Raw genomic sequence first — 25,224 nt, forward strand, 5'->3', positions numbered from 1 at the left:
TTCAATCTTTATATCTGTGTGTGTGAAATGCAGAGAACATGCCAGAGGTAGGCTATCTAGCCTAAACTTTCTGATAGTTGCGTAGCTGAAACAGAACATTATAGCTATAAGAAAGCACAAATTCATGACATATAGGCCTATTCATCATGAAATATAATTTATATAAGCCTATTTATTAATTTATACAAAAAGTTTAAGCGCCTTGAACAGATATGCCTATTTGTAAGAAGTGCAATCATAAAAAAAAAAAAAGTTTCTTTAGCCTATTCCAAAAGTAAAATATTTAAATTCCATCCCAAAAAAAATCAGATGTATAGAAACACATCTTGTATTAAATTAGGCATCTGAATGGACTGCAAAACAGTTCAAAGCGGTCATTTAGATATGAACACCACGCTACCGTCTCATCGGGATTACACGGACCTCGCCACAGGTCTAATGCATAAAATTATGACATGCTTTTGAAGCGACTCGCAGGCTTAAACTCTCCGATTAGTTAAGGCAACAAACAAACGTCCTTTCCGCCGATGTGAAATGGTTTGTGAGCGCCAATAAGTGTTTCCTATTCAGAAGATTACAGTCATCTGTGATAACTGCAAAATAATAAAAACAAAACGCCTGGGAGAAACGGAGGTAGGCTGCACTCGGACCCAGCCATCAGCAAATTAACGTGAAAGTATTAGAAGGACTAAGGGAGGACGTCAGCTGTCAAAAGTTATTTTGCTCGTTAAACGGAGGATGCGAGGCTGTGGTGATGGCTGTTTGGCTGAGAGTGAAGTGTCTGAGGGAAAACAGATGCTCTGGACGAAGTGATTCTGCCTTAATCTGCCTCCGAGGAACGACCTCAAACAAAACAAAACGCAAACATTCATTTAGAAATAACCGTAAAGCGCAAGGGAATTTTTCGCACTCCCTCTTGAGTGCCTGTGAATCGTTTAATTAAATGAAAAAAAAAAAAAAAATAGAAAAAGGAAGAATAGGAAATCTGTAGTGATACGTCATAGTGCGACTTCATAAGGTTTTATTAAAAGAAACTATTGTTTGAAACGTCAGTCCAATCAGAACTTAAGAAAAACATCAGTTCAAGTGATTATTAAATCAGTAGGCCAAAATAATAAAGATTGGAATATTTATGTAATAATGACAGGGGGAAAAATCTATATAAATAAACAACGAACAGAACTGCATAAACTACGTAATGAAATAAATGTATAAAAAAATAATTCTAAGTTAATTCAGTATCAGCTAAAAAAAAAAAAAAGAAAAAAAAAAAAAAAAGGAAAAATGGCACACAACATTTGCAGTAGGAACACAAGGCCAAATCCATTAGTAACACCCAAAAACACACGAACTGTTTGATTCGAGTATGAAATCATTTGGATTTTATTGAGCAGTGATATTTATAGTACAATGGAATAAATAAACCGGTGATGCTCATACAATAAAGACGTGGAACTGAAATATGCGGACAAGAAAAGCCTCCCTTCTAACTATACAATAAATATTAAAGTCCTTGAGCAAATGTACAGGAATGTGAAGATGGTTACTTTAAAAACGTGTCAAACAGTAATAAAAGCAAACAGTAATAAATTACACTGATCGTTACTGCTTCTGAAAATAAAGTAGTTTTTTTCAAGATTTTTTAAGCCTCCAGCAGCAAAATGAAATGTACAACATGACCGTTTATTTATTTTTTATATGCACTCGCAGTATTTTACTTTTCTCTCACTAAAGCAAGCTCTAAAATCTTTAGTAAACATATTAAACATAAAAAAACACGAAATATATTTTTAAACGCAACAAGTCCCCCATCTCAAATATTCTACACTTAGAAAGTTGAGTAATTAAAACATTTCAGCTCTTGTTAGAGAAGAACATGTTGACAGATTTTCTTAAAACTGAAATGTGATATGATTTTGAAACCCAATCCTATTCACAAACAAAACATGTCCCAGGTTAAAAGTGTGTACCGAAACTTTGAGTAATAATTTCCTGTAAGAAAGAGAAACACATTGGGAAGGCTTTGAATGCCTCAGTGTTCAGATTAATCTGTATTATAATGCATTAACCATTTAGTCAAAGTTTTGGAAATTGTACAGCTTTGCATCTCCTCAAATATTAGTTCCTTAAGTACCTTGTTTGTGAAATCCAACAAACCAAACCTTATAATAATAATAATAATAATAATAATAATAATAATAATACAGGTTTTGTATTTGTGTATGTGAAATAACAAATCTCAGGTATTAATAAAACAGGATGCATCTCTGGGCATTCAGCGGTTCTTAAGCCCTTAGTGATAGCAAAAAGATCTACATATGAAGATTTAAAACAACAATAATAAGGTGTATGCTGTGGTCTCTAAGACACAAATACATTTCCAGATTTTGTAGTGTATATGTCATCTTGCTCCTTTTCTTTTGCCTGGGAAATGACCGTCACTGAAGAACGCACTTCTCCTCTTTCTTTGCCATCTTGCCTTTGTTTTGTTCCAGGGTTCTCTCCAGGTGCTCGTCTTCCTCCTCAGCCCTGCCGACACACACACACACACACACACACACACAGGATCAAAGGTCACAGACGGGGACACAGGAGAATGCCACCTGCACATCCACCACCTATGACCTGTACTTCAGAGTCATTTTAGCTCTTGAAATATTCACAAGGCCTCTCTGCCTGACTCCATCCCCGCCACAAAACACCTAACACACTTTGAGGCAAAGAGAACACCGGTGACTGCAAACTTTGGCCTTTAAAACCCTCTCTGAACCACGCTATAGAGCCTGGAGGACTAATCCTGGCATCGACAATCCCACAATGCCTTGCAGCTGGAGGACTTACTCTTTCTCCTGGGCGTCTAGGTCTCGGACCAGTGCATCACGTTTGTTGACCAGTATGACCAGCTCATCCAGCAGCAGCTGCTCTCGGCGCTTCTGCGCCTCTGTCTTCTGCCAGTCTAGAACGTGGAAAGGAAACATGGAAGAAAGTTAGAGAAAAAGCTGAGACTGACCATTAATCACCTTACAGCACCTTCCAACATAACCCAGGAAACAAGACTTTAGGGGATAGTTCATCCAAAAACGAAATTTGAAATATATCTGTTCATACAATGAAAGTCTTTAGGCTCCAAATTTGTTTTAGACACCAATACATTTCAAAAGTTAGTGTTCCACAGAGGAAACAAAGTCATATGGGTTTGGAAATGATATGAGGGTGTGGAAATGATGTCAGAATGTCATTTTTGGTTGAATTATCCTTTTAAAAAGACAAAGTCATATACTGGCTTTTAGTGAGAAAGATATAACTGTCCTGTGATAAAATATTCAGAAAATGTATCTGTCCTGTTGTTGAATTCTTGTGAAGTTGTACCAGGGCGCCCACAGGTCCCCGTACGGAGAGCAGCCACACGGTGGAATTCAGACAGAAAGGATCTGATAAGGACCGTACATTGAGTACACCAACTGCCTTCAGACACCTCAAAACAACTCCCAAAGAGACGCACTGACGCCATTTCTAAGACCCAGTTGCAAAAAATCTGTCCATACATACAACAGAATTTAGATTTTTAATACTTTAACACAGAGTTCTGTAATCTGGAAAAAGCACTTAAATGTTTTATTCCATATTTGACTTTTGAAAACAAATGACATTATAGGGAAGGTCTCTATGAGGTGACCCACTCCTGTCCCACTGCCAACAACAGGTCTGAAATATCAGCCAGGCAGACGAGATCAGGCCTTACTGATACCAGTGCAGATTAGGGCCGTGCTCACAGCCAAGGGGAAGTTATCTTACCGGGCCTATTCTTCAGCCCGCTGTAAGAACAGACTGTATTAGTGTCTTTACACTGCTTTATTAGTGCTCCCTCATGCACACAGACTCACAAAAACGCACACAAAAATCAAATGCTCTTGCTATAGAGAGACCAAAAAAAAAGACAACTGCACATTCAACCTTCTAAAAATTCTATACTTAAAATAATTATACTTCATTAAAAAAATAATATTTCTGCTGCGGTTGTGTGAAATTGCAGTGTGTTGCTGAGAGCGCCGTTGGTCCCAAAAGGCCTGCTCCTTGCTCCCGTTTAACCTCTGTGCCTTTGAAGTGAAGCGCAGTGGCAAAATGAACACAGTTTCAATATTTGAAAGTTATTTGGCCTCTAGCAGCTAAATGAAAGTCTTTGGTGTTCTGACATTAGGCTTCAGAGAAGCTAACGCTAAATATTTGAGAGGATTTGTCTCCGCTTTAACGAGTTTGCAGAATTTGAACAAAAGCTGCAGGAAGGAAAACGAAAAAGGGGGATGTTGTTCTTTAAAAAGCAATTTAGTGAAAAACAAACAAATATGGAGTTGAAATTTCTGTTAAGCTAGCAATTCAACACGGGCCGGTCGTTGCCTGTGCTCCCAAGAGTGCTGACTGCATTTAACATCCTACAGGCCGGACTGTTTATGCTGCATTGCTCTCCATATGTTCTCTGTCTTTCACGACCCTCCTCTTTAATTCGCTCTGTCGTTTCTGCTACCCCTCCGTCAAAAACGACAATGCCTACTTCACAAAGACCTGCCTGGAGGGAAGGCTACCACCAACAAAAACTTCTCTTGCATGTCCCAAAGAGGTAGAGAGAGAGAAAAAGCCCCTCGACTCTTTACCTCCTCCTCCTGTTCCCCTTCAGCATTCTCAGCCAAAAAGCCACAGATCCTCCCCTGCACCTCCGGCAGAGGCCGCATGCAGCTGTCAATCAAGCGGGAGCGGCACCGCCCCCCTCATTAAGAAGGTAAACAATGAATATGGACGCAGAGGGACACGGCAGAGTAAACGAGTGATGGTGACTCGCCAAAAAACACGAACAGAAGCTGCTGCCTCCTTCTCCTTTTTAACCTCTTTCGAAGAAGAGATGGTTGAAGACTATTTGGAGGAGGAGGTGGTGGTGGTGGGGGTTGGGGTTCAATCCTTTTTGGATTACTCCCCTCTTTCTCTCTCTCTCATCGCCCTGGGCAATCACGTTAAAACTCACATGGCTGGTGCTTATTCAGATAACCCTAACAATGCACACCAATGGTAACCATGTGAGCACTCACAACCCACAGAAGAATGCGCTGGTTCAAATCCCCATGACCCTCCTCCAACAGCAAAATTTATTCAAGAGCGCAACCTGCTCGGCAGCTTCAGGAGGCACAGAGCTTCTTCTGAGAGTTCTGCTGAAAGATCACTAAACACAAACTTCACACACACGCTCTACTTGCATTAGTGAACGGACACGTGAAGCAAACTTTTGGACAGAATGGAGGTATTTTTTGGGGGGTTAGAACTTTTTTAGGAGGAAATGAGAGGAAATAAGTAGTGTTGGAGGATCCAGGGAAAAATGCATTATCTTATTACAGCAGATTTGGGCAAGTGCTGGGCAGTCTGGGAGCTCCGGCGTAAGATGGAGCTGGAAAGAAGCCAGCTGGGAATGAGACAAAGACCAACATGGAAAACCATGACAAGGAGGATGACGGGACAACAGTCCCAGGATTCTTACCACGCTATTCCATCTCCCATCTGCTTTATCAGATACAAATAAAGTGACAAACCAAATACACAATGTCTTTGAATAAACATTTGAATCACTAATCTGCATCTTGTGTTTTTGTGCATGCATATGAGTGATGTAACTAATTCGGGTTTTGTGAATAGGAAAAAAAAAGGTTAAAATGCTGAAGACAACCTGTAAATCAGTTCAGTAAAATTTAACAGGACATTACTGCCTACTAAAGAATATTATCACTTAAATTAAAACAAATTGGTTAAAAAAAAAAAGAAAAGATTCTGAAAGATTCCATTTCTAAATGCACGAGGATAAACACAGCCGACTACACAAATACAAACCTCTATTAGGTGCAGTTATATAAAAGTGGACACAGAGTCAAATGCAGAAAGCAATGGCTAAATGGAAATGAACACAGATTCGAGTGAATAGTGTAGAATGAGGAAGTGTCATCTCGCCTTATCTCCAGTTCCAGTCAACTAGCAATCTTGAAAGAGTTTGCAACATCATCAAAGCCGGCCATTTGATAGGATTCTCACACTGCACCCAATCAATCCGAGGAATACGGCAACCCAGACATGTAACAAAGCTCAAATAGATTTACAAATGGGGTTGTAGGGGGATAAGCCCTTGCACAGGATTACATATTGATTTTAAACATATAAAAAAGCTTATCATATAAAACCGTAACAACAAAACTGGGGGACCTATGCAGAAATCCCTCGGCAAAAAGGCACGTCCACTTTCAAATATAACGCCCCGGAGTGCACCGCATTTGAGGAAAGAAAGAAATGGGGAGAGGGGAGGGGAAAAAAGACGAATTTGAGAGAAAGCGTGTGTGCATGGCAGGCAGATAAAAAGGGCAAAAAGGATCAATTTAGAGGCAGAGAAATAGGAGTCATGGCATATTGTGGAAGGCCTTGCCACTTTTCTTTGCCTCCCCACAGCGGAGCACAGACTGAAGGGGTTATCGTTTAGCTGACATTAACACTCACCCTGTCTGCTCTACACCTTTAACCAAATCCTTCCCGTCTTTTCAACCTGCCTTTAAAATTTCTGAAATATTTCCTTTCCCTTTCTGGTGTCAACAGGCTTCAGATTTAATAGTGTGTAATGCAACAGGCAACAAGTGTACCCGAATTTAAGTCAGTGAGTAATGATATCTACAGTATTAATATTTATTGGAAATAAGTATTACTCATCTCCAGGTCACACTGACTGTAGATTCTCCTCTGCACAGTCGTGGGGTCGAGGAGGGTGAGTATTTTTCTGTATCAGCGAGAGAGTGTGCGCTGATACGAGAGAAAGTGTGTGTGTGTGTGTGTGTGTGCCCGTCTGAACGCCTCAGCCGCTACACTTCCAATGTCATCAGCTGACCAAGCAAATCAGCAATTACCTGTCTGCATTGGCTGGGCGCGAAAGCCCGTCGGGGCTCCAAATAAGAAACTGATGCACGAACCTCCTCACCAGCAGCTCAGAACTATCTCTGACTCGCTTCAGAAACACCCTGACTCTGAATGCCAAGTGCTGAGCCTCATGGAAGAGAGAGAGAGAGAGAGAGAAAGAGAGAGCAAGGCAGATAAAGTGAGAGAGAGAGAAAATAACTGGAGTGATAATTCAACAGGTAGCAGTGTGTGGACTGATAGGGTTGTTACAAGCAGCAGAGACTGAATTACCACTGCTGTGGATGGACCCGGTCACCCTTGCACACCCAGACCAATATTTGGAACTCACTCCATGTTCACTGATAAGTGGACACAAGGCTGAGGCACTTCAACATCTGAACGTTATTAGCTTAAATTCCAGCTATCGGGCTCAGCATTTAGCATTCAGTATCACGCCAGCTCTGAGCGTGGAGGAATCTTTCAGAAACAAGACAGAAGCATGTCAAAATATTGAGATGAAGCGTGTTGATCTGCCTCGGCGAAGCCCTGGAGGTGAGAAAGCGTGTTGGCGAATACGGGGAGCGTCACAATACGGATATGCTCTCTGCTTGGCTATTCATGTCCACTGTCAACCTCTCCAAGCTAATTAGAATTGATTTATGATGGATCAGCTAGCTTATCAGGTGCAGAAAGAAATTACCATGGCTAGCCAAGGGGTGAGAGGGTCACCATCGAATTGTAAAATCAATTTGCATTGATTGCAAAAGGTTCATTTTGCGAGAGAGGACACAGTCAAAGGGATTAAACTTAACCAGACAACTTTGATACCACACAATAGGCTTTATTTTTTTGACTTACCTTACCAGTCTGTATAACACGCACTCAAAAAGCTTATAAACATGAGTGCGTACTTTGATGCCCCGAGGCACATCACAGAGATTTAATATTGACGTGGAAGTGACATCTGCACTATGGCTTTAATACCTGTGGTTTTGAGAGTACATCATATATATTGTGTCCAAATCCAAGGGTGAATATGTAAGATCTACATTAATAAAAGGAGCTAAAGAATTGGCAGTGTTATCAAATCAGGGCTGGGTGGGCGGAGCCACGTCTGAGGTGTCAAAGAGCAGGTTTAATTAAGCAGGAGAGGATCTTTGTCTTTTACAGAGCGCCTCTCAAATTCAACCCCAAATCCCTCTTTCAGTCCCTCTTACCTTCAATCGCCAGCATTGCCCTTAATTCTCGGTTCAGCAGCTCAAAGCGTCTCTCCAGATCGTGTTCCTTCTCCCTGGGCAAGTTGTAAAAGTTCATCAATATGTTAATTACTAAATCATTAAACACTTAAAGAAACCTTTAATAAACATTGATTCGTGAACTCGCCAACACCTTCCCTACCTCACATTAATCTACTGCAAATAAGCGATACACAAACAGGAACAGAGGGGGCCGAGAGCGGCGAAATGGCAGTGGTGGGTGGGGGGGGGGGACGGGCTTGGGCGGGTGGTTGGAGTATCACACGGCAAATTAAATTTGGCCACTTTCAAATGTATTGGAAATGAGCTAACTCTGTCCCTAATAGAATTTGTCCTTCACAGCCTGTTCGGTGACTAAAAAGAAATGAAAGAAAGAGAAATTATCAAGGCCCTTTTAATTGAGCACTTAAAAAGCCCTTTTCCAGTGATATAATGTGATTAGAATACTTCAATCTGTCATTTGTGAGAGCTCTGAAACTCTGTCTCTTTCTTCTTCTTCTCTCTCTCTTGCTCTTTATGCAAAATGAACAGCCGCCCAGATTTCTGTACGTCTCACTCTCACTTTTAAAGAAAAGGATGAAAGGTTTAAAAAATGAACATTATCATCTTTTGAGGCAAGAAATAACTGTAGAAAGTAGTTAAAAAAGAGGGTAAATATGTGGGTTATTGTCATAATGACTTCATCTTCTAGGTGAATGAAGTCATTTTTTTTTTTTTTTGGTCGATCCAATTCTCATAATGGCTGGAATAATACAGTCTTTGAAATCACATTATTGCAGACGCGTCCGTTCTGATATGCCGTTTTGTCTGCTTTACCGTGGAGGGCCACCGGGGGAGGGGTGGAAGTGAATGAGGGGCCCGACCTTCTGACTGGGCTCAGGTCTCCTGGGAAAATCATTTCAAGTGTGGGTCTCAACATATTATAGGTGTGTGTGCTCAGAGACCACCGCTTCCATTGGTAAGGGATGGAGAAAGAGAGAAAGGGTAAACATGAACTCACAGCAGAGAGAGCTGGTTCTGTCGGCGAATCAGAGCATTCTTCTTGTTGACCAACGTAAACCATTCCTGCATCATGGACTCTTCCTCTTCTTTATTATTGCCTGGAGACACACATACACATACATAAAAAACCTGAGCATGTAAAACCTTATTATAATGTTATTGCCATATTAAAAATCATTGCTGTGGTGCAGGGGGTTTTATAACTAGGCCTGGGGTCCCCCAGTGGGTGGAAATAAAATAAAACACATATCTTTAAAAAAAAAAAAGTTAATTATTTTAAAATAAAATATATTTAAAAAAAATACAGAAATTAACATTTTATCCTTTCATTCTGGTTTGTAAACTCTGGTTAGAAATCATAAGATTAAATTAATTATTTTTGTAAAAAATTCCCACGAATTACTGACATTCAAAATATTATCTTCAAACACTTAACCAATAACTAGACAATAAGACAAATTCCTGCTAGTTACAGCAAATCTCCATTTCAAACCTCAATAAAACTATTAAATCACTAAAGTCTCACCTGTTCTTTAAACCGACACCTTTACAGAGAGAAACACACACACAGACTTTTGACCGACTTTCTCTGGCACAGATAAGTTTAGCACTTTTCTCACACCTCCAACGAGTATAAAGTGCATCAAATGAGATTATCTGACAGGCTTTTCTCAACAGCGCAGACTGACACGCACGTTAGGAAGCCATCCAGATGTGTGTTCACTACCTACATATTAGACACCATTCACAAGGAACTGCCATTGTCAGTAAAACAGAGATGGCTCTGGATTAGAGCAGGATTAACGCAGGCTGGTTACTTTCCTCCGCTGACTGGGATTAAAGCCTCAGCTCTGGTTCTTTGTGAAGCCTCAGAGCTTCAGATCCGATGTACATCCAAAAGCACATGTCCTGTGCCCGAGGCCTACATGTACGGATGCCAAACTTACATAGTCGGAAACAACAGGTGGGGGCCCGCCCATGCTCAAAGGCCGGATGCGTGACAGTTAAGAAACTCAATTACTCTTATAATTCTCATGGTAAAAATGAGCTATTAAAATTCAATGACTCATGAGTGAATGTAACTGAACATCTGGAGTGCAATGTACATGCAATGTTTTATTTGTTTTTTAAGAAATACAGCAGGGATGAAATAAACTGACAGCAAAAACTTATGTTACAAAAAATCTATTTCAAATAAATGCTCTTCTTTTGAACTTTATATTCCAAGTATGTATCATGGTTTCCACAAAAACCACATTAATAATAAAAAATGCTGCTTGAGCACCAAACTACCTTATAAGTATGACTTCTGAAGTATCATGTGAAATGGAGAACACTAGTAACGGCTTTATTACAGCAAATAATTCATACATTTTAAAACATATTTAATTACAAACCAGTTATTTTAAATGGTAAACCTATTTGACAACATTAGTTTTTGTACTGTAATTTTGATCAAATAAAAGCAGCCATGATGAGCATAAGAAACTTCTTTCAGAAACATAAAAATTCGTACCCACCCCAAACACTTGTTTTAGCTTTAGTAGTTTCATGGCAGAACGTTAATTATGTCACGAGAGACAAGATTTCACATTTTGTTGGATTTGTCTGACCAAATGACGCCATCCCAATTCAAAATTTGATTTGCCCCCAGAAAGTCTCAAAGGAAAGCAGACACTATAGAGTTTGGTACTTTGGGCCGTGGGGTAAACCAGTTAAGTGGGTTCAGGAAGAATGACTCCGATGTCGGTTTTCTGAGCATTTTTGTGACACTAATTATGTCTTTGAAGAGGGATGAAAGAGGAGAAAAGATGAAAGATCCTTTAAGCTTATGTAATCACATCACCTACTCTATGTCCCTGTGATACCTGTCTGTTCCTGACAGCATCAACAACAGAATTAGCATCTGTACATAAACACGCTCGCACATGCTTTTTACAAATGTGAGGACTTAAAGATCAACTTTTGTAGATCTCAAGATGAGAATTACAGTGTCACACCATTATATAAAAATGTGCGTATGCGTGATCTTGGATGCCCTTGATTTGCATTTAACCTTCGGATAACAGTCAAACACAAAGACAATTATACGTAATATTTCCAGTCATATTATAATGTCAAATTAGATTATATAGTGCAGCAGAGTACTTGTAATTTCTTTAGTCATGACTATATTTGATTATAGCAATTGTTTTTATTGCTTTTAAAACATTATTAATGGGCATCTTTTGACTGGACGATAAAGTTACTATTCAATAAAAACAATGGGTAGAGTGAAATGAAACGGCGAATGTCATAGGTGCTAATATATTGTGGATTTGAGCACAACTAGAATGCCGTAGTGACCAATCAGAAGCCAGGACTGGATCCATTTAAAAAACAAGCAGTATGACAGTGTGTGCACAGAGCCATTACGAGGAAGAGGTGAGGGTGACAAAGGGCAGATCTTCAATATGAGTCTGATGTGGGAACTTGTGCCTCGGATCTTTTTTCCATCATGCTGTTGCTTGGCACCATGTGACTGTGACGCTGGTCATGTGAGAGAGACAAATCCGCTAGCCACAACAAAGCCAGCGGCAGCCCCCGGTGAGACGACGGCCCTGTCACTCACCCCCACCAAAACACCCCGGCCCTCCACCAGGGGAGCCGCTCTCATGTCTGCCACTGCCAGATGTGTGAAATTTTGAATTTGACGACGACGCAGAGTAGAAGGGAGGGGGAAAAAAGAGGGGGTCCGGGATTTAGGAATCAAGCCTGGATTATTGTAGTCAACTTTTAAATAGTGCAGCTCGGAAGGGATAAAGTGTGCAGTGACAGGTCATTGTAGCGACGCACAGTCAAATGAAACAAGCAAATAATAAATGGTAATATTAAGCTTGTGTGACATTGTAAGGGAATGACGGATTAGCAGCCGCAACCCAGAGGCCAATGCCTGAGCTTCAGCACTGACAGAGCCCTGACAGCATGAAAGAAGCCCTCGCTTTAACACTAAAACAAATAACACGCACACAAACACACTCCTCCATACACATTCTACAGTGCCAACACTTAAACTATGACCTTTGATGGGGACGACCCAAATAACTGATGCCTTGACATTTTAAAAATAACCAATTGAAAACAAACAGACTCATAATTTAATTTAGATTTATCTGATTTAAGATCATGTTAATTATCAGAGTTATTTTAGTATCAGTGAGATACTATTATGGTGTTTATTAATATTTTCAATGTTTAATTTTTGTTTTCCATCTTTATTTGAATTAAGTTTTAGTTAATTTTCTGAACGTTTTTGTTATTCTTAGTAGTTCAGTTTTAGTTATAATTATTCTCAAGATCACAGTTAAAAATTCCACAATACAGTTTACACAGACAATATTTTTCTATTTAAAATAAATTAAAATATTATCACACTACTATAGTGTCACAGATATACTCAATGTATTAAATTTTTAACCCAAAAACATGGAACTATGGATGTCTGGCTGCATCTCTTTGGTGGTTAAACACTTTTGTGTATGTATGTATGTATACATGTATGTATGTATACATGTATATATATATATATATATATATATATATATATATATATATATATATATTCAATTCAAGTTTATTTGTATAGCTCTTTTTACGATACAAATCATTGTAAAGCAATATTTAGTAGTAGTTTATGTGACTGTCAGTTTATGTGCATATATCTGTACTAAAGTAATACAATATAATATTACAATGGTTTTGTGCCGTTCTGCATTATGTAACTAGAAGACTTCTATATTACACCGAAATTGGCATTTGTAAAATACAAATAATTAAAATTTGCGAATAAATAACACTTTAAACTTTTAACAATTGTAATCATTTATCTCCAACATTTCATTAACTTTTTTTTCCCCCACATGATTTTGTTTTCTTTCGAGCACTGAATATAATCTAACTAAAAATGAATAGAACCTGCTTCTCTAGCCTGGCTGATCTTTCCCAATAGCATTCACTTTGGAATGACGAAAGGTAAAACTCAAGAGATACCGTCACACGAGCATGAGGGTCCATGCTCGTCTGGTAGGCCCGAGGGCCTGTGTCCATGGCGGGGTGATCTGGCCTCAATAGCCAAATCAGATTAAGATAGTCATCTCAGCCACTGTTGCATTCAAAACAGATAGCATTAATGATATCCTCACACATTTCACAGTCTGCCCCTCTTTCCTGCTAACATTTACTGATTATTTACGGCTACAGCACCCACACAGACAAAACAAACCACAAGTCACCCAAATGTGAAGTTATATATATATATATATATATATATATATATATATATATATATATATATATATATATATATATATTATTTATATACACGCACACACACCTGTTAAATTACAAATACACCCCACATAGCCCCAGACATGACTCCAAAATACAAATTAAATATCTGAGTTGCTTTAGCAACGGTTATAAAAACCGCACCTTGATATTTGGAAAACATTAGTGTACACAATATTTCTGATATATCTTATATAGGCCAGAATGCCTAAATAAGATTGTTTTTCATTTTCAACGCAATTAGGCCAAATGCTGTGAATAGAAAATTAATCATGTGAATTGAAGCTTCTATTTTTTTAAATTAGAACCTTATTTAGATATTTACAGAATGATAAAAACCAAATAACTCTGAAGTAAACCTCCACAACAGGGGGATTGTTTTGCTTGGCATTTTGCTTAATTACAAAATTCCTCTTCATTTGATTTAGATAACAATCTTTCTAAAGCATTAAGAAACCAGAACAATTACAAATTAATCCTGAGTCCTGCTAAGAGCTGGGTGTCTTTACTGAAGAAAAAAAAAACGGCTGGGGGTGGAGAGAGGAGGCCATAAAGAAAAGAAAAAGAAAAGAAATATATTAAACCCTGTGATCACAGCAAGCTCTTCTCATTTCTTATCCACCCGTTTTCTGTTTAATCCAATACCCAGTAATCCAATTTGTCTATCGGAGTTTGAAGGGGAAGATCTCCACTCCTCTACCACTCAGTCACTTTTTGAACATTTACTATTTATTTTAAGTGGGCTGATTCTCCTCACTCATTCATTTTGAGCGTCTGACTGCCGTTTCCCTCTTTGTTGTCAGGAGTTAAAATGCATGAAAAAGAGAGGGACAAATATATATATATATATATATATATATATATATATATATATAAAATGTAAAATAATAAATAAATAAAATAAATAAGAAGAGGAAAAAGAACAAGATGGACAAGGTTTTGTGCGACTGAGAGGAAGCTCATTAAGGCCCAGTCAGGGAGTCTTTCTGAATATGCATGAAGGCAATAATCAGATCTTCACTTGTCACTGAAGGAGAGAGCGGTGAGTACAAAAGGATTGATTTAATTACTTTGAGTGTGTCTGCAATGTGGAGAAGTCTTGTTAGCGTGGGCTGAAAGGGCCGTGCTCGCCTTGCGCCGCTCTGATGGAAGGTAGTTTAGCTTGAACCACAATACCTAATCTCAGGATAAAGCCCCAGCCATTGTGCTTTTAAGACGCCTATCACTAGTTTCAAAATGGACCGAACACATTTTCTCTTGTTTAAGCCAACCTAGTTAACCGCTAACCTTTTCCCCTGTTTGCTATTTATCCGGGTATCGTCCTCTTTAGGTGACCAAGACACTGAAAAAAAACTAAACAAAAAAAAAACATAGGAAATATTTAAAATCTTAAAAGGTTATTTCATGACATTAAAATCAAATCAAATGACTTTAAAATATCTAAAAAATTATTTTAAAAAAATAATGTTAAATCTCTTAAGGAAACATTATCACTTATGATCATATGATGACAAAGCAACATATTTCCACTAATGGAACATGAGCAGCCAAAGTGCATTACCATTTAATTCCTGTCCCTGTCACTAGGTTTTCAATTGCCACCAGTATTATTGACCTTCAATTGCTTGCTTTGCTGCTTATGAGGAAGGGTTCATAAGCAGAGTGGCCTTACATCGAGGATAGAAGATCCGCAGGAGGAAAACAGGATCGCTTAAGTCGCCCTTAATGACAGAAAAGTCTTGGCTATACATACACCGTTATCATACATCCTTTCATGTAATTGTTTGAACGTTCAGTGAGGGGCTGACAGAAGATAGGCTGTACCTTAATACTCGTCTCTCACCCGCCCCTCAGCGCTGTTAACACAAACAGCTCCTCTGCAAACACTGCAGTCCCCCGGCTAATAGCAGACACCTCTCACTTTATGCCGAGTTCGGCAGGGGCAAAGCAAACAAATTGCAGCTAATAGATTTTTTTCTTTTTCCTCCATATACACAAATTCTCCTTTTTTATGTAATATTTAAGCAACTCTACCACAATTATGGTTCTATTACTTTAAAGCGTTTTTTGACATGGAGAGTAACAGTGGAGACTATATGAATTTAGGGCTGGCTGTCTGAGTTAAGCACAGTGAATCACAAATATGTCCATCTCTGTCCGCAGCTCCCTACTCTATTAAACTGTGTTTTATATTCTCCCCTTCTTTTTAATCAATAAACATTATCACAGACTGATCTGCTAGTGTTGGTCGTTTCTTGCTCCTTAATCCCTGGGCCGCCTGTCCACTATCGCAGCTTCACGATGAGCGTAACAGCCAAGACAGCCAGTTTACATTACAAAACAACAATTACAGCTTTCTTCACAACAGCCATTGTGATAAATAATGATGCAAAATGACACAAGGGTGGAAAACAGATGAAAAGACGCTCAATGGATAAAACAGTTTGAGTTTTTGTCTTCACATATATGCATTTGATAGATATCATTTTGATATCCAAAGCATCTTCCACTGCTTTCAAGGTATATATTTGATCGAGGTTCTGGGAATGAAACACAAGATTTTGCAATTGCATCATTCTCTAGTTGTTGAGCTACAGAAATAATAAAATATTTGATAAATGTTTATTACTGTAGTCCAATCAAATGCACATTTGTTGAATATAAAATCAGGACATGATTAGATGCACAGTAATTTGTTGGAATATATGCAACGAATAAACCTGTGAATTTAGAATAAGGATGGCAATATAAATATAAATATTAAGGGGTAGACACTGAAAGTAAATATATATATTGCATATAAGTTATTGGAAATTAAGTTAGTTATAGAATAGATATTATAATTTTAAAAAAATTCGCCAACCAAGTTAACCCTAAAATGCAAGCGTGGACCATTGAACCATAAAAACAGATTTTATAATATGACCTTCAGGGTGAAACCCTGCAGCCAGAGGTCCTTTCCTCCTTTCCTTGGGGAAGTCGTGGCCTAATGGTTAGAGGGTTGGACTCCCAATCAAAGGGTTGTGGGTTCTAGTCTCGGGCCGGAAGGAATTGTGGGTGGGGGGAGTGCATGTACAGTTCTCTCTCCACCTTCAATACCACGACTTAGGTGCCCTTGAGCAAGGCATCGAACCCCCAACTGCTCCCCGGGCGCCGCAGCATAAATGGCTGCCCACTGCTCCGGGTGTGTGCACACAGTGTGTGTGTGTGTGTTCACTGCTCTGTGTGTGTGCATTTCGGATGGGTTAAATGCAGAGCACAAATTCTGAGTATGGGTCACCATACTTGGCTGAATGTCACTTCACTTTCACTTTCACTTTCACTTTCACTTTCACTTTCTTTCTTATTTTGACAAATACTATCATTTCATTCGATCACCCACTTTAAGCCTGCTTTTGGGAGTGCTGAACACAGGGGCAGAATCAAGGGCCTTTGGAAAAAGCCGAGTACTTCAGGTAATTAAAGCTGGGTGAGTGGCAGACGAGAGCAGTAAAAAAAAGATCACCTGGTGAAGCCCTCCGAAAAGGTGTTTCATTAAAAGCCTTTTACCATACAAGCACGGCACAATGTGTGGATGCCGTATTTTACCACTTGTGCTCAACAGGCCCTCAGAGCAGCGGCTCAGATGAGAGCAGAAACCTATCCCGGTTAATAATCTCATAACAAAAGCTAAAAGACATCATCCTATTAAGTAGTGGTCCCAAGCGCTAATGCGAGGTACTGCCCTGTGCCTCTGTATAGAGAACGCAGCTATTAAAAAGGAGTGTGTGAACAGCCGGCAGGAGACTCCGTCAAACCCGGGGCCCTCTTTCTCCCTTTATCTGTCCCCTCTTGTTCGGGAGCCTGTCAGTGATATCATGAAGCTGGAGGAAATTGTTGACGACATTTATCAAAAAAAAAAAGTTTCATTTTGGGTGTTGTGTTTTAACAGAAATGTTCGAAACGAGAAGACCAAAGTCTACGTCATTTCTGTTTCGCGATTTAGATATCGTTCAATTCTTGGCGATAACTCAGAAGAGGAATGCTAGTGACACCTCCCCCTTTCCCTCCAGCACCTCCAACTCCTTGTTGCACATTTTACCTTTTTTCTTTTCTTCTTTCCTCTGTCCTTTCTTTCTCTGGGGGAATATTAAATGAGTGAGCTGGCTGAAAGGCACCGAGTCGCTGACACAAAAAGCGTTAAAAATTCTCATTTGGTTGTCTTTATTTTGCTAGCGCCATGTGGTCCTTGAAGATGTTGAAAACACGGGAAGCAGAGGAAAGATCAGAGCCGGCTCATTAGCATTGGGACAGAACTGGAGAGGCAGCGGTGTATAGTGGGCCCTACTCCAGAGCTCCAGTGAGAGCGGTTGGTGGTAAGCTCCCTGTTTCATTGTGCTTTTGTCTTTCCTCCGGGTCTACCTCACAGCGGGGAGCAACACTAGCCCCAGGTTACACAAGGGAATTATGGGAAAAAATGATTTTGACCAAGGTGGAGAGGACTCAGACATTGTCCGACATAGGCTTCGTGTGCAAATATGATGTGAACTTGCAGAAAAGGTAGAAATGAAGATTCTTCTTCATATTCTCATTGAATCCATTCTAGATAGTTTAATCTACTCGTATAGTCTGGAAAGACCAACAGTGTACTCTAAAAATCATACATCAGTATAAACCTGCAACAGTTACGCAGAAAATATTAGACTTAAGCTATGCATGCAATTTAAAAAGACTGTTTATTAGTGAATTATCCTACATATTTTAGCCCAAGGGTTCGTTCGTGATGACAGCATCCACACTGGAAGACTGAAAGCCTCGTGTTTTGATGGAAAGAGGAAAACATCAGTTCTAACCCGTCTCCATCTCACCCCTGCCTTCCCCAGTCGTAGTGAAATGGATAAAGGTCTAGTTGGATGGGTTTATCGGGTAAATCCTGCTGGTTGGCCTGCTATCTTGGATGATGACCCTGAAGAATGTCAACAGCTCATTTCCCCAAAGCTGGAAGGAGTCACCATGGAAGTCATAATCTGCTCCTCCGCAAAGCTCTTGATTCAAATGCCGAATCTCTCCATCTTTTCAAATATATATTAACAGGAATCGTCCACTCCTGCGCACCCATAACACTTATACGTTTTGAGAAGGAAATGTTTGGTATCAAATAGTCCAGCTTTCAAGTTTATACAATTGTTTAATTTAATCTTTAATTTAATGCCTTAACATTGTGGTTACGTTAATTGACTCGAGGAGGTCTGACTACAAACACTGGGCTCTTTTAAAAATGATTACTAATGCAAGATTCTTAGTATAAAATACTAATATTTTTAGAGTTTGACTGTACATTAAAGTAAATAATGATGCTAGAAGAGGAATGCTGATGAAATATATAAATTAGATGTTACTTTGGATAAAATAATTGTTAAGTTTTTACCTACTATAATTGCTGGTTTCTGATTGGTTTATATACTTGAATACTTCTTGGCCAACATATTCATGCTCACTCCCTGCGTCTTCTGTTCCTACCAACAGGACGACAGCAACACCACGAGACACCAGAGTGATTTTTTTTGGCCATGTTGTCGGGGGTCGGCTGGTTGACACTAGCTGGCCACCAAAAAGAGCCCAGGACCAGATGTTACAGAAATGATCAACAACCACAGCAACAATAGCTGTGGGGGAGGGAGAGAGCAGCATAGATTAATGGCTGATTTCTCTGGCTTTGATGGAATTAGCAGTACTTCTTTTCTCAATGTGCCATGTGAATGTCCTTGCGTTAAACGTTTTTTTTCCCCCTATTCTCTTTCTCTCTCTCTACCCTTTTTGACAAGTAAGGCCACCCAGCAGAAAGCAACTGATGCAAAACCCCCAAGTAATCCCTGTGTTTATCTCTCCACTGTGGTAAGTCTGAACACAGACCCCATTATCTCACGGATTTGAGCAAACTTTCATTTATTTGTCGGCCTTGGGTATTCTCTCTCTTCAACTTCGATGCCTGAGTTTAGGATCCCCTGATTCCCCTATTCCAATGTAAATAGATTTGCATAGTGTCACAATGCATCTAGCTGAGGTACTGATTAGCTGACAGAGGGGAGGCCTGTTTGCAAGGGTGGGGGGACCCCAGCAGACATGTACATGTAAAAAGGTGCCTTCCAGGAGGGAGCAGTGAGCACATACATATGTATCTGTGACTGCATGAAGCTACTCAAAATCTCCACACAGCCAAATGGAAAAGGGCTGCTTGGATTCCTGCCCCCATCTCTTGCTCTTAAACCAAAACCAATGGTGTCAACTGAACCTGATTTAACTACTAAACCAACACACAAATGGAAAATTTCTTCAGAATTTTCCCACAAAAAAAAAAGCCAAATAAAATGCCATTTAGATTATATGAACTAAAAGGATAGGTTACCCAAAAATGAAAATTCTGTCACCATTAAATCATCTTCATGTTGACCCAAACCGGAATGACCTTCTTCCGTGAAACACAAAGAATGATATATTGAAGAAATGTTGTTGTTCATACAATGAAAGTCAACACGGTGTTTTTTGGATATTAACATTTATCAACATTGTATGCTCAAAAACAGTTCTTATAAATATCTTTGTGTGTTCCACATTTTAGGGTGAATTATCAGCATTTCGGCATTTAAATTTAATTAGTGCTTATTTAAATGGTCTATCGTAATAATATGTAGCATGAACATAATGCTAAGGAGGACACTATACAGTAGATGCTTTTGACAGTCATCTGAAAGACTGCAAATCCTGTGGGCCAGCAAGTGTCAATCATCTGGAGTTACAATTACAAACTACCAGAACGCAGGAGCTATAGAAGATATTTAAACTAGCATTAACAAAAGATTGCATTCCTGGCCCCACCTATTTGAAACGCAAGAATTTTGGTACGACATTAGTGTGTGTTAAGGACAGGTTGTAGCCATTTAGGAGTATCTCTGTTATCTCATCGATTTAAGACCTGCCCTAGCACTCTGTTTACATACTTGAGGTGTGAAATTCTGGGGGGTTATCAGAGTTTGAGCAACACTCCATTTAGATTCACGCCGAACCTTGAGAGATGCTGAAATGGCTACCTGTAGAGATGACAAATTAGCACAAGCAGCAAGGACCTGTCAACACCTGCAGAATGTTTTTCTTACTAATATATGATTTGCTTTTATTTGCTTAATCTGCTTTCCAAGTAAACGTCTGAGCAAACGATTGCAGAGGGTGAAACATCTGCTGGCCCCCGAGATGTTAAGCCTTTCAGATGACTGTCAAAAGCATTTAAAAGTTGTTGTAAGCATTATTTAACAGACAAACTGGCTTGTGATATAATAATATTACAGTGTACCATGTAAATGTAAGAGATATTTTGAAGTATGTCTCAACTCCACAATAACACTTTCATTGTATGGGGAAAAACACTGAGACATGTTCCAAAGAAAAAAGTAATTCATACAGTTAAAGATCAACATGAGGGTAAGTAATCAAACTGTAATTTTTGGGTGAATTATTCCTTTTAGGCCAAAAGGTACAACAAAGAGAGAGAAGAAAGAATATGGCAAGGCTTGGTTTGAAGCAAAATAGGCTAGATGAGTGTGGAGGTGCTACTCCCTCTGCGTTGTAGTCATTTCCCTCCTGCAGTGTGCCTTTGCATAATTTGCCCCTCCTCCCCCATTAGAGCGGTCGACTCGTCTCCCCGGGCCATGTGTTAGAACAAATTTGAGCAGTGTCATATTGCACGTATTTCAACAAGGCCAATACGGTTCCCGCCCAATTTGCTTAATGAATTAAGCTGAGGAGAGTAATGGATGTGCTAACACTATTAGCCGGCCTCCACACATCTGCATTGTGGATTCTAGCGTTTTCTTTTCTCCCCCCATACCCCCACCTTCTCTCCTTCGGTTTGCTTAAGGACAAATTGATAATGAGTCTCCTCCCTACAGTAACTATAAAAGTCGCTTCCCGCCCTATCTTTCCATCTCTACTAAGCAGCTAACAGCAGAACAATAGCATTTAAATGGTCATTTCCATTAGCTCAAATGAGCTGTTTTGGGTGTCGTTAGCGTGTTTTAGCATGCTAAAGGTGGGCTGGGGAGAGCAGCCGTGTGCTGATAAGGTTCAGGTAGTACGTTAGAGGAATGTGTAGCCTAGAGAGGCCCATACAAAGGGAAATGAACAACAACTGAGCTAGCATAGCAGGGCTGTTAGCACGTGAATGCCCCTAATTACAGGCCAACCCCACATCATTACACTTAATTGTAAAGTGTGTCTTAATCAGTTTCCATATGAAAAGGTCTATTAATTAAGTGCATGACTGAAATTCAATTATGTTGTCAGGAGACAATTTGTAAACCAAATAATGATCAATTATGCAAACAGAGTCCAGTGCACCCAAACTGTTCCGCTAAGCCTTTTTCTAGTTGAGAACTTCTAGGAAAAATCGAATTGATTTAAATTAAAAACTATTTTAGCAAATGCACATAGAGAATGATATTCAAAACCGCAACTTAAAGAAATATTTTAACCATCAAATCTGTCGGTGTGTTCATCACAAACCTAAACATGTATTTCTCAAAGAAATTGTCATTTAAAAATAATGCACAAGCTTGCAAAAAAGTGGGGTGTTGCGCACATGGGATGCAAGTTCAAATCCAGCCTGTTTCAAACAAATCCAATCCCATCTCCTCTCTACTGTCCTCTACACTAAAGACAAAAATCCCATAAAAAAGAAAAAAGACAGTCACGCACACCAGTGCCACAAAAACACACACACAAAAAAGCCCAGCAGATCATTGAGGTCTTGGCTGGCGTTGGAGCGGCTCTCTATTTTTCTGTGCGTATGGAGCCACAGTGGCACGGCACTAGCTGCTCTTGGCTGGGTCTTACTGGAATGGCAGTCAAAGGGGGGGAAAGATGAAAAGGCCTCAAGATGCTTCAATAAAGGGGAGATTATAATAAGCGCCATCATTGTGCCCCTTTTGAAAATGTTAATCAGGCATATCACTGCCTGCCTGCAATGCCACATGTAGCAGCATTTAACTTAACTTCACACCAACCATTTAGAGGACAGCAAGGCCACTGCAAAACACATGGGGGGGATGAAAGGGAGGGATAGAGGGAAAAGGAAAACAAACAGGGATGGAGGGAGAGAGTGCTACAACGCCAACTGGTCGTAATTTCTGCGTTGTTATAAAAATCTAAATTACATGTTTCTCAATGCAACCAACAAACCCTTCCCCCCGACACCCTCCTCAGCAGACACTATCCACCCCGTGCGCTTTATCTTAAGATTCTCAGACAATGCCTGGAGGATCCCCTTCTCTAATCTTCCTTAAAATCCCCTTTCATCCAACTGTTAAAGAATGTTTGAAAGCCTGACACCAGACCAAAAAAAAACCCTCTTCACATCTGGGAAAAGCTTTCGGAGGGAGGGATTGCTGGTTGGGGGTTTCAATGCAAAGTCAATGCAACTTAACTAATTAAATTGTTTTTGCCTCTCGAGCATTCAAACAGCCTCGGAGATTAAAAGGGGCTGATGTGAGGCGTTTTCCTTCTCACTTCCAGAGACCATTGCAACAAACTGGACAAACGCAAGAGTTGTGCTAATGTCTTACAACATGCATTAATTTAGGCTAAAGGTCTAACCTGTTTATATTAGGTAGCGAGAATACATGACTTCACAAAGGCAATCAACGCTGCGTGCGTAACGGTCCGGTGAGAATTAAAACCAGCGGGAAGAACAAAGGCCGCAAAAGCCAGTAGCTGAAAATGGACCATTCTGATGTTAACCAGCTCTTGAAGTCGAGCACATAGTCCAGCACTAAACCTGAATAGGCGGTCACCTCCTGATCCAGCGCTGGCCTTTGGTCGTGCCGATAAAAGCCATCCTTATGAGCCGAATTCCTGCGTTTGTCTCCAGGCTTACTTTCCCGCTACTCACGGCGAACGCTTAGCAGGAAGGCTAAACGAGGTCTTTGGTCTTTAAAATTAGAGTGGACAAGCTAGCGAACTAGCATGCTAATCCCATGGAGGAGAAAGAATAGGACAGAGGGAGAAGAGAGGAAAAAAGAGAATTGAAAGAGAGACAACAGAAGAAAGAGATCAGCAGAGAGGGAGAGAAAAAGAGTTTGCGATTATGCCGATAGAGCCCGGTGCGTGCCGATTGCGAGAGACATCACAAAACCCGTCTCGTCCCCAGAACCGGGGCGAGTATTATGCTCTAAACACTTTTCCTTCTCTTACTGTGGAAAGATTATACTGGTTATCCTATTAATGCAGCTGAAATGCCATTCTAGTGTCTTTAAGCTCTTGCATAGGAGGTCAAGAGGACTATGCCACCGCTTACAAGCATGCTGTGGATGTAATCTTCCCAAAGTTACAATAATTAATGTTAAGCTTCTTTAGCAATACGTTTCTGAAAGAACTTGCCTGATAATATACTTAAAGCTGTGTTAGCTGTTAGCTGTTGTCTGAGCTTGGAGACCATTTCCCAATGCGACTCACGTAGCCAAGCTTAAATCTTTAGTCAAACTAAGGGGCTGGTTACAAGCATGTTGCCTTAGCCACACAAGCAATTCCATTTCGGTCTTGGCGGAGCTGAGATCTATAAACGCAGACACTCAAGCAATTATTTCTGCATGGCCAACACTGCCTTGGAATGTGGGCACGGTGAATTAATGTGGGAAAACTGAGGGGGAAAGGCAAAAAAAAAAAAAGGACTGACGTTTTGAGACTGAAATATAAAAAGGTGCACATCCGTTAAGAAGCCCAGAAGAAGACGGCTACGTCTCCGTGAATAAAACAAACATAACGGGCCTCTTCTGACAACGTTCTGCGTCTGTTTTTCCAGCACAGACTACTGTGATGACTTGTCTGTAAACTGCATTAAGCTGACGATATCCGTCTTGTATGAATTTCTGTGACCGCGGCGGAGAAAAAGAGAACGGATTAGCATGCAATAAAACCTGTGTCAATCTTATCAGAGTCAAGTGCAATTTTTAAACATATGTTAATCTCACCTAAAACTCATTCTTTTCCTCTGTGCTTTTTTAAAAATCTCTTATCGAGAACTCTGTAGGTGTGTGGGCTTTAGAGCGCCTTTAAATGCCATTATTTTCATAATTGCGTTCATTGTTGCAGGTTATAAAGCAATTTGAAAATCATATGTGTGCATAAATGCATGCTGAGCAGATGTCAGGGAGATGCATTCAGGGGCTTGCTGAATATCAAAAGCCGTGCAGATAACATTTACACACATTTCAATGCTGCATGCTCAAAAAATTCTATGTGATTCGGGACGGTATTGTGCTCGGACAGAATGGCGCGAGAGCGAATGGCTCTCCTCTCGCTTTTGATTTCGCCAAATGTTCAAAATTGATATGTTTAGAAAATCAGGTGAACATAACATATTTAGACGTAATTCCAGGGATTTGGCTAACTGAGGGGTAATGGTTGAGCTGCTGGTGTGTGTGTGTGTGTGCTCCCTCTGGTGTGGGAATAACAAGTTCATTAGGCAGGAGCCACCGCAGGCCTTTGCGTTCCCCCCCGAGCACTCTGCTTCCGTTTACGGCCTCCTAGCCCATCAGCGGCTGCATCATTAGGGCTCTGCCATAATTAAGAGCTGTTAGAAAGTGAATTCTCCAACTGCAGATTAGAAAATTAAACTATTTACTGATTACATATTAATAGAAGACAACAATGGCAGTCGCCATAAGCTTGGAAGGCAACCAAGGAATACATCTGTGTACTT

At 39.9% G+C, this 25,224-nt stretch overlaps 1 protein-coding gene across 6 annotated transcripts in view; it reads right to left on the reverse strand.

Moving 5' to 3' along the window:
* Positions 1-1,352: 1,352 nt before the first annotated feature.
* The window catches only part of LOC127976287 (EH domain-binding protein 1-like), a 122,875-nt gene continuing 99,003 nt past the window's right edge, over positions 1,353-25,224 (reverse strand). For all 6 annotated transcript variants that reach the window (XM_052580606.1, XM_052580607.1, XM_052580609.1 and 3 more), the window contains 4 exons: positions 9,169-9,268; positions 8,130-8,203; positions 2,842-2,956; positions 1,353-2,529 (listed from right to left, as the gene is read on the reverse strand). In XM_052580606.1, coding sequence (XP_052436566.1) covers positions 2,439-2,529; positions 2,842-2,956; positions 8,130-8,203; positions 9,169-9,268 — 380 coding nt within the window. In that variant the 3' untranslated portion in view covers positions 1,353-2,438. The remainder of the gene's footprint in view (positions 2,530-2,841; positions 2,957-8,129; positions 8,204-9,168; positions 9,269-25,224) is intronic.

The sequence above is a fragment of the Carassius gibelio genome, chromosome B17, assembly GCF_023724105.1.
Source record: "Carassius gibelio isolate Cgi1373 ecotype wild population from Czech Republic chromosome B17, carGib1.2-hapl.c, whole genome shotgun sequence".
Taxonomy (NCBI): domain Eukaryota; kingdom Metazoa; phylum Chordata; class Actinopteri; order Cypriniformes; family Cyprinidae; genus Carassius; species Carassius gibelio.